The sequence below is a fragment of the Idiotropiscis lumnitzeri genome, chromosome 12 (assembly GCF_059441095.1).
Source record: "Idiotropiscis lumnitzeri isolate Australia: NSW breed Sydney's pygmy pipehorse chromosome 12, RoL_Ilum_1.0, whole genome shotgun sequence".
NCBI classification, from domain to species: Eukaryota; Metazoa; Chordata; class Actinopteri; order Syngnathiformes; family Syngnathidae; genus Idiotropiscis; species Idiotropiscis lumnitzeri.
In genome coordinates this window covers 7730382-7744378 of record NC_142402.1, presented here as the reverse complement: position 1 = coordinate 7744378, position 13997 = coordinate 7730382, and the positions used below count along the sequence as shown (strand labels likewise).

At 39.6% G+C, this 13997-nt stretch overlaps 1 protein-coding gene and 1 long non-coding RNA gene across 4 annotated transcripts; one reads left to right on the top strand and one right to left on the bottom strand.

Annotated features, from left to right (window-relative positions):
• Positions 1–222: 222 nt before the first annotated feature.
• LOC148325688 (uncharacterized) lies at positions 223–6417 on the bottom strand. The gene is made up of 2 exons (XR_015846237.1): positions 5665–6417; positions 223–1958 (listed from the first exon to the last, which is right to left on the bottom strand). It is a non-coding gene; the product is annotated as an uncharacterized LOC148325688 (long non-coding RNA).
• xirp1 (xin actin binding repeat containing 1) lies at positions 1865–13592 on the top strand. 3 transcript variants are annotated; one of them, XM_088312019.1, is made up of 5 exons: positions 1865–2006; positions 3641–3789; positions 4221–4265; positions 5435–5512; positions 5639–13592. In XM_088312019.1, exon 5 carries the CDS (start codon positions 5639–5641, stop codon positions 12206–12208), a length of 6570 nt encoding a protein of 2189 aa, XP_088168145.1. In that variant the 5' UTR covers positions 1865–2006; positions 3641–3789; positions 4221–4265; positions 5435–5512; the 3' UTR covers positions 12209–13592. The 3 variants fall into 3 exon arrangements, with proteins under 3 accessions (XP_088168145.1, XP_088168146.1, XP_088168144.1); XM_088312020.1 differs by lacking the exon at positions 5435–5512 and having other exon boundaries at positions 4224–4265; XM_088312018.1 differs by lacking the exon at positions 5435–5512.
• The last annotated feature ends 405 nt before the right edge of the window (positions 13593–13997 follow it).

Below are 13997 nucleotides of genomic sequence, written 5' to 3'. Positions count from 1 at the left end.
TCAATCTTTGCTCACTTCACAGCAATGTCAAGCATGGAGCAGAGAACAAGATCAGCATAAAAATGTGCGTACAAAGTAACTTTAGTGGATGAAAGTGACTTTTAATGAATACACAATGAACTTACTTTCATCCATCCACTCTGTATCTGTGGACCACACACTGGACTAGCCATGCAGTCAGTCGCAGACAAACAACCATTCACACTCCCATTCACAACTGTGGACTATTTATAGTCTTTAATTGAACTTAAACTAATTAAACATGCATGTTGTTTAAATGTATGAGGAAGCTCCAGATTCAAATCCAAAACCTATCGACTGTGGCAGATATGGCGACACCAACTCACCATGCTGCCTATTTTTTAATAATATATTAAAATGAACAAACAACGGCTCCATAACAATACAATGGACAAGAGAATAATATAAAGTAACATATTGTAAAAAGAGAGGATACATAAAAAAGTAATTATTCATAATATAAAAGAAAAAGTTTAAATTGCTTTCAAGTATAAACAATCGGATTGAGCTCCGATGGTCACTTCAATTCCTGTATGTGCACAAGTGAGAAAATGTTAGAAAGACTCAGAAGTTTAGTTCTACACGACTCCAAATTACAACCACAATACCAAAGTCAATCTTGAATGAATAACACCATATGAGATAAATGTAAGCATTATTATCTTGGTGAAGGCAACATTTTGAATTGAATCTCATTAGGTTATGAAAGTATAATGAAGTGTCTGGTGTGCCTGTTTCTTTTTGGGGTTTTTTTTTAATTTGGAAAAAGGCACAACGCACATTGCACAAAATACAATTGAGAGGATGTGACAGAGCAGAAAAAAAAACACATTTTACAATTGGAATATAAAAATACAAAAAGGGAGTATTGGCAGCAATAAACTTCAGAAGAGAATTAATTAATGTATTAGTAAGTATTCTTCCTTTACACTTTACTGTAGGTTTAGCTTTAATGATCGGCTATGATCACGTCAGTATCAATCTGTATAATGGACAAGAAAGTAAATGAATATGGGCCTTTCTTTTTGTTTGTGTTATTATTCTAGAGGGTGACCAAGTTGGATGGAGGAAGGACCACAAATGGCCTCCCAGAGTCTTCCAACAAAGTTTCCAGATACTCTGACGGTGAGGTGTGGTGCTCAATTTCATTATTACCGTCACAGTCAGAAATATGTTAAGGCACACATGCTGAATTGAATGTTCTATATTCAAGTACCGTGGAGTAGCCAAGAAACCCCCCCTCGAGGTCTCTAAAAAGTGCATGTCACCGTTGGCTCAGCAGTGTTCTGTTGCCCTTGGCATGAATCAACTAAAAAAAGATGAGGATGTGCTGGTGTAAATACATAACTATGCGTACGGCACAGCCGCTTAAGATAGGAGTGACATCGGCGCTGACGGATTATGACGCATACTTTGGCCCTGTGATCACATCATTTCTGTGCACTGCTGTTTTGATACTTGGTTGTAGGGACTTAGATCTTGTGTAAGACAAAGATGTACAATAATTTCTCTGTGGATAACAACAAAATTTGCCAGCACAACAAACATGTAACGCCATACAATTCCTAATTGTTATTTTTAATCCACTTTATCATAAACGTACCAAAGTTAGTCCCTGTATAGTTCAAACCACCCACCGACATGTACCGTACAGGGGGGCTTTTATAGGGAATGACAACGTATTGGTGGGAATGGGAGAGGATGGGGTGTCCCAGTCCTTTAGTGACTAACAGAGATGATTGACTCAGTCGAGTAGCAACCGCCAGCCACCCACCCAAAATAGACGCTCTTAGGTTGGGGTGGGGGCGACAGCTCTGATAAAAATCAGCTGTCACGGGCCGAGGCCAGTGGAGTGCAGAGAGTCAGTGTGGGGTGAAAGACAGAGAGAGGAGTCAGCCTTCATCACGCATCACTGAGGCATCAGGAGCCAGCGTTTGCTACACAGCACAAATACGAGAGGAGAAAGAACATTGGATAAAACCTTTGTGAGTATCAGAGCTTTCATTTTTTTAAATAATATTGTGGTTACATTAGTAGCCTTGTATTATATTAAAATGTGTAATATGGTTGTGGAGACTTATAGGAAAAATAATCAATCACTGTTAATAGCAAAGACTAAGTGTTAAAGGAAAATACTAATACATTTCTCAATCTCTCTATATATAAGCAAAGTCTTTAATGTTATGTCAGCATGTAAATGAAGCGTAACATTGAATTGTTATTATGTTATTATTATTATGTTATTATCATGGAGCAAATGAATATTTTTTTTGAACATACACTCACAATAATCACACGACACTTCATTACGTAAACGTGGACACACTAAAACAAAAAGTGAAATGGCAAGTTTTCATTTTCTCAGTTTTGATTGGGGCCCTCAAAAAGGTTCGAATATAATGACCTGTTGGTGGTCGGCCTCTTGAGCAAGACGGTTTTCATTACAGTCTGCAAATGTGGAAACAATCACCAACAGCTGATGTTTGAGAAGGCGGTGCCCTTGAGAGAATACCAACCACATTTCACCATCATTTGCACAGCTGTTAGTGGGCCACAACACCCTCACATTACTGCGCTGCTAATAGCGCCTCCTCATTCCTTGAGAATGACCCCTCATCAAACACGTCTGAAGGAATGGCTTCGACTTCAATGTGTGCGAATCCTTCAGATTAAGAGCATACGGCCCAAATTGGCAAACTCTGTTCTGTAGTATGTGGCTTCGAGATTGGTGATGACGAACCTTTACAAATGAATGTCTCATCAGTCTGTAATAGAAGTGGGAATAATTATACAAGGGACCAAGTTGACCTCTCAGCTACACTCGGTGCCTCATTCTGTCTGCTCACCCATCTATGAAAATGTTTTAAATCCGGACTGGAGAGGGGCGTCAGCTTGCTGCTCAGGCCTTTTGTTCTGCTTGGGCTTACTGTGTGAAAAGAGGAGGTATGCCCAAATGTGTCCATGACTTACAGCTGGAAAGGATATAATTCATAGTATGAGCTCTTGACATCACGTATATTGTCCACGCCGCAACTATTTATACACATCTGAATCTGAATTTGAATCCCTAATCTCCACAAGTGTTGCAATGAAATTCAGCCTCTGGTTAAAAGGAGGATCCATGTCATGCTTTTCCTGAGGTCAGTTGGTGACATTCTTTCAGGTCAGGTGTTGATAGTCGGATGGCACAGAGCTCACATGAACAATGTGCAAACAATCTGTGTCACTACAGCTGAGCTAGCAGTTGCTGTTGTTGTTTTGTTTTTTTTCCCTTCTTGGACATCAGTCGAGTGATGCTGTTGACTCCGGGCAACATGTGTGGGCCTTTTCTGTCATGTCAGTTGGTACAAACACTACAGTCTTCAGAAGCCTGTGAAGTCTGTCTCATTCTCTAATTTGCTTCAAACCTCAATGCAGGTGCTGAACTCTCTGTTTTCCATTCATTTTGTGCATGGTGAACTGATAGATACGCTATAAATACACGCACTGTGAACAGCACCATAAGTGCACACATTGCTGCCACCAGACACATTCTACTTTGCTTATTTTGGGGTTTGAGAAACTGTGTTATTATGAACTACTCTTGCTCATTTGTTCCTATTTATAAATTATTTTGCAGATGACAGATTTTCATCACTGACGAAGAGAGACATCTCAACAACTCAAGCCAGCAACAAGATATCGACTTGCTCCTCTGTTAGAGACAAGTCAGCTCTCTATCTGTCAAGAGCAGCGTCCATTGACGCCATTGGAGGTTTAACACAATCAGTAAGTTCCTGAAATGCCTCTCATTCCTCACCACACGCTGGACGCATGGGTTTCAAATTTCTTTCAAATGGAGATTTCAACATTTTCAATATACCTGTTGTATAATCTGCAATCTTCATTTTAGGTCTGCATTATTAATTGCTACCGTTGACAGCAGAAGCCAAAGCTCCATTATTTCACTTGGGCTGGCAGTGAATTAGTTAAAAAAAAGATTTTGTTTAATTGTAGTATATCTACTAAAGTGTCTTTTAATATCATATATGATTTGTTGCAGTTATTGATTTTTTATATCTTCAATATTCAAACTTAAATAATCGTTCGTTCTTTTAGTATTTAACTCATGTAAATGCTTGTCTTGTACGCGTAACTCAGTGTAGATGCATTGGGGACATAGAAGGAGTGAGAATCTAAACGGGATTTCTATTTGTCAGCAGGGATTGATTGGTACATCAGGGACGAGGATTAAAAGCAGCAAGGTAAGTCTCGAGTGTCTTTTTGTTTATTTTTGAGTGAGTGTATTACAACAGATGCTGTGCTTGCTTGTTTACAGAGATGCTTCATTTTTACATAGAGTTAACTAATAGCATTGTCCAAAAAAATACTAATAATAATTTACAGAATAAATTTTTTAAAATATCGATCGTGAACAAATTAGAACAACCATATAATGCTTAAATTATGTCAGTGAGCTTTCAAGATTGTTTTCAAATCACAGTAAAAAAATCATGCATAGAGATTGTTTGTTATAAAATAGAACAGATGAGATTAGTCAAATGCATTTCAACCTGTAAGTATCGAGCAAGTGGCTTTGACTCCTTTGCCCAAGAATGATAACAAAATTAGATTAAAAATAACCCCCCAAAATTCCTTCATTGTTATGAAATTGAAAATAATGAATCATTATTATTATTGTTGTTATTAAAGCACATTAACATAAAATAAATAAACTTCTTAGTTTATTTACGGTAAGGGTCAAAGTCAATTATACAACTTCATTTAAGATGTTTGCATTACAACTGCAAAGAAATTCTGATGGAAAAAAATTCTCAATGGTCTTTGGTAGACAAGGTTATTGATTAGATAACGGCGTGAGATGATGTAGTTACAGCTAGATTACAGTGATACACAAAAAAGTAAAGTATGTAAAGTGGTACAAAAGAAAGTTTCTCAAGTTGGGGATATTCACATTACAGGTGAAATTTCAGAATGAACCTAAAATTGTCCATGACCTTTACAGATTATATTTGACCTTCTCTAAATCTTTGATAGCCCATGTCCAACTGTTCAATTACTTTTTGCAGAACTTATTGTTCTCTAACGAAGAGGCCAACAGCAAAATTCACACCATATGTTTGATCCATTTATCGAACAAAGCATTTCCTGGTTTGGGATTGCTGTGAGTTTTGCCATTCAGATCATTAGAGAACAGTAAATTTTGAAAAAGAGTACAAAACAGTTTCAAAAGTGCATTCAGGTTTAGAGAATGTCACATTGAGCTAGCCTGTAAAGATTTTAGTGAGTTTTGGGTTCATCCTAAAACTACCCTCAAAAGACCAGTAACACTAACTATTTTTTTAAGTGTGCGTTAAAGTGAATTGAGAAAAAGACATGCTGTTTTTGAAGAACACCTTTGCTCCGCTAATAGCTGTGTGTAGTGTTTTCCTTAACCTTGGTGTGACGAGGATGGTTTGCAGTGACAAACATCAAGTGAGCATACAGGAAGGTAATGTATGACTTGACTTACATACTAATTGCATGCCTTTTAAACATATGCATGTAGTCTGATAGTGGTTTTACTGAATTAGTACTGACATTATTGCATGTTCTGTTTTTTTTTATTTATTTAAAGATGGCTGGGACAGCCCAGAAACTCACAGTTTCGGAATCATCACTTGATGAAGTCGAACTTCCACTGCCACCACCTCCTCCTCCTGTACCGGCAAGGCCCCTTGACTATGAAGGGTCCTCAGCATTAAGTAGCCTCCCCTTGCCTCCACCTAAAGAAACCTTTTCCACATACTACCAGCAAAGGCAGAAGAGTGAACTGAAGAGGCTCTTTAAACACATTCACCCAGACATCCAACATCTTGGTGAGGCTGTAGATGACGACATAATGAAGGCAGTGCGGCCAGAGGACAATGAGGCAACAGCCGGTTATCAAGGTGAAGTGCAGTCAATGAGGTGGATCTTTGAAAACTGGAATCTGGACAGTATTGGGGATCCTCATGCCACTAAGAAGATGCTGGATGAAGAGAATTTAACAGGTGGAAATGTCAGAGGCACCTCTTCCATGTTTGAGCACTGTGATAAACAACCTCTAATTTCAGAGACATTTACTAAAAGGCAGACTTCAGTTCGAGGGGATGTGAGAGCATCTACCTGGCTCTTTGAAACAAAGCCCTTAGACTCCCTCAACGAAAAAGATGGCGAATTGGTTGAAGCCGTGTTGAAAGAGCCCATCAAGCCAGGAGATGTAAGTGGGACACGTTTACTTTTTGAGACCAAAGCACTAAGTGACTTTGGGCGCTGTAACTCCATAGAGGACAATAACTTCTTGAAACTGACGTCCGAGCTGCAGGAGCAAAAAGGAGATGTCCAAAAGACTGTGAAACTCTTTCAGGCAGAACCTAGCTGTGCCATTAGAGACAAAAGTGGTATTATCCATACGATCAAATCCATCTGCAGGGAGGAGATCAACAATGGAAACACGAGCAGTGCTCGCTGGTTATTTGAAACCCAACCTTTGGACCTGATTAACAAGGAAAGTGATGGCGTGAAAATAATTCGGGGCATATCTCTGGAAGAAGGACACAGAGGTGGAGTGGACAGAAAGCGGTGGATGTTTGAAACACAGTCTTTTGACGCTGTACAAGAGGTCGCGGGAGTGGACGAGTTCAAGGGCACATTGGATGACTGCACGAGAATGGCTGAGGTGACCAACAAGACAAAGCTCTTTGAGACGCAACCACTGGCAACACTGAGAGGAGATACGGAGGAAAAGACATTGGAAAAGGATACAATTGTTGGAGGCGATGTCAAGACATCTCTTTGGCTGTTTGAAACTCAACCCATGGAGACTCTAAATGATAGCTATGAGGTTGGATGTTTGAAGAAAATTACCCTTTCAGCTGATGAGCAAGGTGCGATTAAAGACAAAAAAATAATATTTGACAGCCGTGGCTCTGGAAAGAGTTCTTTGGTAAAACAACAAGTGATTGAAAGGGTGGATGTTATGGGGTTCAAGCAACTTTTTGAAACAATTCCTTTAAGTAAAATTGCTCGTTGTAATGAGGAGAATAACACATCAGAAAACCAAATTGCTGAGAATTCTCCTTTGTATGCTATAAAAGACAGTTCTGGAAATTTCCACAAGATAACAACCGTCAGCCGTGAGGAATTAATCAAGGGAAAAGTCCAAAACTACAAGTGGATGTTTGAGACCAAGCCTCTACATGAACTAACAGAAGGAAAGGAAAATTTTGAGGTAATCAAAGGCATTACAAGAGAGGAGGACACAACGGGTGATGTCAAGTTGGCAAAGTGGCTTTTTGAAACCCAGACGATAGATGGAATTCATTCCAAATTCAACCAGATGGAGCCAAGCCATGATGTTGGGGCCACGCCTTGTAAAGGTGACGTTAAGGCATGCAAATGGTTATTTGAGACACAACCAATGGACGTTTTGTATGACAAATCAGAGAAAGTGAATGACAAAGAGACCATTGACAGTGCAAGCGTTAAGTCGATGACATGGCTTTTTGAATCACAGCCATTAGACTCCATAAAAGATGGCGAAGAGTACAATTTAAATCTCTGTACCACCATAGAGGATTCTGCAAAATCCAAGACAGGTGTTCAAACAGTCAAACACCTTTTTGAAACAGAGACGTTGGATAGAACAAGAAATGACCGGACGGAACAAGATGTAAGATGTGTCAGCCAAGTTAACGTTGAGTCAGGAGATGTCTCAAGAGTTAAAGAACTTTTTGAATCCCAGTCCCTTGATGAAATCGGTTCGGAAATACTGATGGCATCTGATGAACACGATGATGATCACATCCAGAAAGGATCTGTACACAAATTCACTTGGTTGTTCGAGAACTGTCCAATGAACACAATCAACAAGGACAATGATGATGCAAACATTCAGAAAGTGAGTGAAGCTGTGAGCGGGGATGTAAAGAGCAAAAAGTTTATCTTTGAAACCTCATCACTGGACAAAATCCATGAGCAACCTCTTGAAGAGAAGTCAGTCAGTCTGGAACAGCTGGAGAGTGATGTTGATGTGAAGTCCAGCACCATGATGTTTGAGTCCCTGCCGTTGTATGCCATTCGAGACAAAGAGGGGCAGTTTCATGAAGTGACAACTGTGAAAAAGGATGAGGTCTTAAGTGGTGATGTGAGAGGAGCACGGTGGATGTTTGAAACTAAGCCCCTCGAGGCTATCAAGGCAGAAAATGAAGTTTATGTGATCCGAGCCGTCACTCAGGAGGATGTCGAGAAAGGAGATGTCAAATCAGCCAGATGGAAATTTGAGACACAACCACTGGACTCCTTTACCAGCAGGGAAGAGCCTTCTGTTAAGGTCACTGAAGACTTTGGAAGCTGTAATGTGCAGTTCAACAAAAAGATATTTGAATCCGAGGAATCAAACAACAAGTTTGTAAGAATGGTTAGTGTCACTGATGTTCAGCATGGAGACGTTAGGACTTCCACCTGGCTTTTTGAGAATCAAACAATTGACAGTATCAGAGGAGAGCCTCAAGAACAAGGTCCAGTCAAAACAGTCCACAGAGAAGACAGCCAGAAAGGAGATGTGAAACGCTGCACTTGGCTGTTTGAATCACAGCCATTGGACAAAATCAAGGAGCCAGAAGAAACATCTTTCCAAGGTTCAGAGGAAATTATCCCAAAAGCTGACGTCAAGTGCACAACCTGGCTTTTTGAGACAACGCCACTGGACAAAATCACCTCCAGCAGTGTCACAGAGACCATGTCGTTCTTAAGTGAATTGAATGTAGTTATCTCAAGTGGCATAATAATTGAAGACAAAGAAGATCAAAATGTCACCATGGCAAAATTCAGTCTGGGAAGCACTCATGAAGTCCAAATTCAGAAAGAAGAAGTTGTTGAGGGCAATCTCCGAAACATCATTTTACAGCTCTTACTTAAACCAAGCAACACACAAGTTACATTTCTTAGAGAAGTGGAACAGGGAAAAGTGAATACCACCGTCGTCCAACTTCCAAGCTGTCAGTTATCAACGATTACTGCTATTGATCGGGATCGAATATTACAAAACACTGTTCAAATGATTGATGAAATACTTATCCAAGGTAAGAACTTCAAGAAAGGAATCCTTATGCAAGAGACGGCAGGTGGACAAGCGGATATGTCTGTCTATTCACTTATAAACCATAGTGAACCCGATACCCAAAGTAACATTATTGAAAAAGGGGATGTGAAGTCTGCCATTGGAAATCTATTAGCAACTGCCAGCAGTGCAAGGACAGCAACAACGTGTAGAATAGATGAAAATGAAAAGGGCAATGTCAACTTGTACAAAAGTTGCATTGAAAAGGGAGATCTGCAATACCTGAAAAGTCTTCATTCTGAGGCGTCAGAAGATGACCGTGATCACGAAACTCCTGGCAACGAGCAAATTGAGATTATACAGGGAGATGTGCGGGAGGCAAAAAGAAATATCTGCCAGCAAAAGGAAGCAGTGGAGAGAACGATTTCAGATGTTCTGCCAGGAGATGTGAAGAACACCAAAAAAGTGTTTTCATCAGAGTGCTCTTTCGTTGCTGAGAACTGCATTCCGCGGGATGAAATCATTCCTGGGGATGTTTTAACAGCAAAGCAACAACTTGCAGCAAAGCAATCCGTCGTGGTTGAAAAAGAGGAAATTGTGGCTGGAGACGTCAAGGCATCATTGCAGTCATTAGAACGCGCAAAGCAACAGAGCATGAGTATAGAACGGGAGAACGTTACACCAGGAACTATTTATGATATGGATTTGTCATCCGAGTGCCTTGAACCAGAAGGAAGTCAAGTACAAAAAGAGACAATCATATCTGGAGATGTCAAGGCAGCTAAAACGTCCCTGCACCTGGCCAAGCAACAAAGCATGCAAGTGGAGCGAGAAGTCATTACTCCAGGAAAAGTATACAACCTGGATGTCTCCGCACAAGGAGGAAGCTCGAGGGTGGTTACGCAATCATCTTCATCCTCCAGAGTCCACCAAATCAAGACTTGTCCACAGGTCAGTGATGCAGTCAACGATTTGGAAAGCCATGTTTCCTTAGACACTTGCCAACAGGGAGACATATCCAATAAGGCAGTTCTTATCAATTCTAGTGCACCACAACCACATTTTGTAAGTTATGAGTGCAATGGTCAGACAACAGAAAATGAGCAAGAAGATGTTATTAAAGGAGATATAAAGTCAGCAATTAGATCTCTGCAGAATGCAGCGATGGAGCAGAAGCTCCCAGATAAAGAAGCTATTGTAAGAGGTAATGTCCACCTAGCATTGCAATCGCTTGAGCGCTCTAGTGTAAATGTCTCCAAGGGAGACTTTAAATCAGCAATGCTTTACAGGAATTCAGGGAAAGCTTGTTCAGAGACGAGCAAGGCTGTTCACAAGCAGAGTGTTGTGGTGTCTATGCCTCCATCTGACACAACATTGTTTCCTTCAATTTCAGTAACGTGTGAAGGGCAACCGCCGATCACAGCTCAGAACTCAACATGCTATCCGGAACAAAATGGAGGCTCTAAATCGTCCAGTTCTGAGGTCGTAACTGCTCCACCATGCCTGCTAAAGAAACCACAGAACCTGAAGCCCGCTTTGCCACCAAAGCCACAATGGATGAAACCAGCAGTCAAAGACGATCAAAAGTTGTCACCTGCAAATAAAAGCAATCCAGTGTCTCACCAAAATGCTCAACATAACACACAACTTCCCACTGACATGTTCGTTGAAGAGAGTGTGAGTGACGAAAAATCAAACTGCCAGATGACAGAGTCAAATACCACCCTGGAGATGGAGAGAAATGTCATACAGAAAATTAATGCTGCCGAGGAGATACAAAAGTGCATGAAAGATTATGGGAACAATTCAAAGCATGAAATGAACATGAGCTTGCAGGCCGCATTCAATAACTTGGAAAGAACGGGCAACGGAACCCTGAACAAAAACAACAAAGGCCAAAAGAATGTCAGACATTTCAAAGGGGATGTGTCAGAGACACACAGTGTGGCGAGTGCATGCCAAACAACAAAAAACACAAATGACAATGAGAATAAAGTTGTTTTAAGACAGAAGAAAGTCAGCGAGACAGAAAGTCAGAGACGACAGAGGCTTTCTGTGCACATGGATGAGATCATGAAAGGAAACGTGAAGGCGGCCATGGAAATATTTGAAAACATGAGGAAACGAGAGGAACTTAAGGGAATCTTGTCGCAGGTGCAACAGATAGAAGGAGAAAACAGTATTGTCGAGGTTGGCACATTGAAGACATTTTGTAATCGTGTCCCTGGTGGGATAGTCCCATCAAGTGAAAATTCAGAGCAAAGCAAAGTTGACACACAGGATGATGATCTAGAAAGCGTTTCTTCGGTTGAGACTGCATTTGAAGATTTAGAGAAGGCAAGCAAGGAAATAATAAATCTGAAGGAGCAAACTTTAGCGAAGCTCCTCGACATTGAGGAGGCCATTAAAAAAGCGCTTTACTCTGTGTCCAACCTGAAATCTGAGGCAGATATTGCAGGCTTGTCAGGACTTCTTGATGAATCCTTGAAGTCAGAGCAAAGCGTTCAACCTGCCAACAATATCAGGAAAATCAGCATTGTGTCGAGCAAGGCCAAATCAGATCAAGGAAAAGAGACAAGAAATATCCCGGATGACTCAAATCATCCCAAGCAAGAAGCAGCCAGACAAGCAAACAAGAAGTTTACTACTCACTCATCTTCCCAGTCATCACCGTCGTTTATATCCATTCATTCAGCTGCCCGAAAGCCTGTTGAACAATTGAAGCCCACCATGTCGACATTCAAACCAGAAGGGAATGGTCAAGGTGATCCGACCCCTGCAAAACGCAAGGTCAGCGTGCTCGAGGTGCAAACAGTACCAGAGGAACCTGCAGGAATAATTGGCACCAAGACTGTCAGTGAAACATACAAAGAGACAGACGGCTTTGGCAATGTTTTTGTATCGTCTGTAACGTCAACATTTGTCACCAAACAGTGTGACGGTGAACCAGCTGCTGTGTTTGAGGTGGTCGCGGCGCCAAACACATATGGAGTCATGACATCCCCGTTACTGCAAAGATCTAGTCGCCCTTCTGAGGACAAGAAGCTGAGTAACACCAACGATAAAGGGAAAGTGTTTGTAACATTTAGCCAATCTAAGGAATAACAATGAACAAACCCATCTCTTCAAGAGTCCAAAGAATTCCATTTTTGTTTTCATAATTTGTTTATTCTTATGTAGTGGTGAAGATGCTGGCTTTTTATTTAAGAAACTTTTGTCTTAGAGATTTTATACTGTAACCATGTTATACAAAATGTTGAATTCTTTTAATGAAGCACACATAGCTGATACCATATGGTTTTGTGTTAGATGTACAATAAATTGCAATTTAGAGGGGGAAAAAAACTATGCTCAGTGTCCTATGTTTTCACAAAAGATATTCAGACATTCAGAATTAACATTATATTATGGGCATTAATAGGATTTAAGAAACATATTAAAGGGAAACTTGCCTGAGTTTAACATTCGCGCTTGCAATTCAGTATCAGGTTTACACATAAAAATGACTATTACAAAAATACTAACTAATTTCAGTTTCCTGATTTTAAAAAATTATAATAATAATAAATATATATATAGCCTGTTAGTGAAAAACAAGCCATCTCCGCTGGATAATTCCTTTAAAATATTTACTTTTCATTCACTTCATATGGCAGAAAGTAATACATAATGGTATGTTGATTGTATTATTTACTTATTTATTTTATATATTTTATTTTATTTATTTATTAATTATTATTTATGTTAGTGTAGCGTCACTGTTCTGTGGAGAAAAAAAAACACATCCCTTATTTTATCCTTTTTAGGAATGTTCACATTAATGGCATGGATGTCTGTAGAGCAGAGCCCTATTCAAGTAAAAATGAAAAATATGAAAAAATTGACATTTATTAAACAGAATAATTTTGGTTCAAACAGTTCCTATAGACAAAATTTGGAACTGCTATATTGTAGGTATCTTTTTACACAGTGTTCTGATTTCTTCTGCAGTCTTTTAAGAAAGCAAGCTAGTTCAGCCTCAATTTACACATGCCCTCCTCTGGTTGATACAAAGTCAAAGAAGCTATTATAAAGACAGAGCAATTACACACCAGATCGTTAGATATTTTTTTGGGTGAGAGGAGGCAGTGCTGGGGCAAACAGAAAACCGTCATATGAAAAGCAGCAGTGTCCAAGGTAAGCAGTGATTATTTGGTTGCCAGGACCAATATGGTATGTTTAAAAATTTTACAACTCAAATGCCACTAAGACATTGCTGTGTTTTTTTTTTAACTTGTCTAAAAGAGGTTTTATTGTAATTATGTAAAATATATTCAAATCTAAATTCTAAGTACCACATAATTGTAAATTGTGGGAATATGTTTGGTTAAATGTAATGTGATTTATTTGATTTTTTTCACAACGCAATCACAATGCAGTCATCCATTTACACAGTTGGAGGACACATGTTGCACATTATATATGCAAAAAGTGAGAGCCTCTCAGGCAAACTCCCAGAGGCAGCAGTTCAATCACTATAGTGCAATGTGTACGGCAACTTGACATACCTCTTCAGACAAATACACACTCTCCACCAACACTGCTGCGACAAATTCATCAAGCAATCAAGTTCGCGCTGCATATCAGACACGAAAGTGGTTTCCTACTCGGTGTATCCAACAAAATCCAATGCAGCTCTGCTTACCTCACACAAAGCCACAAGCTAACTTTGGTTAAATTCATACGTACAAGAACTCCATAGACACATCTATTCATATAATATTAAAATTATTCAAGTCAATTATCAATAATACTCTGTGTCCCCTTTAAGTCTCTGCGGAATTTAAAATGGAAAATTTAGGTATTAAAATGTTCCTTTGTTATTATATGATGTTCAATTTGTTGGTACCTTGTC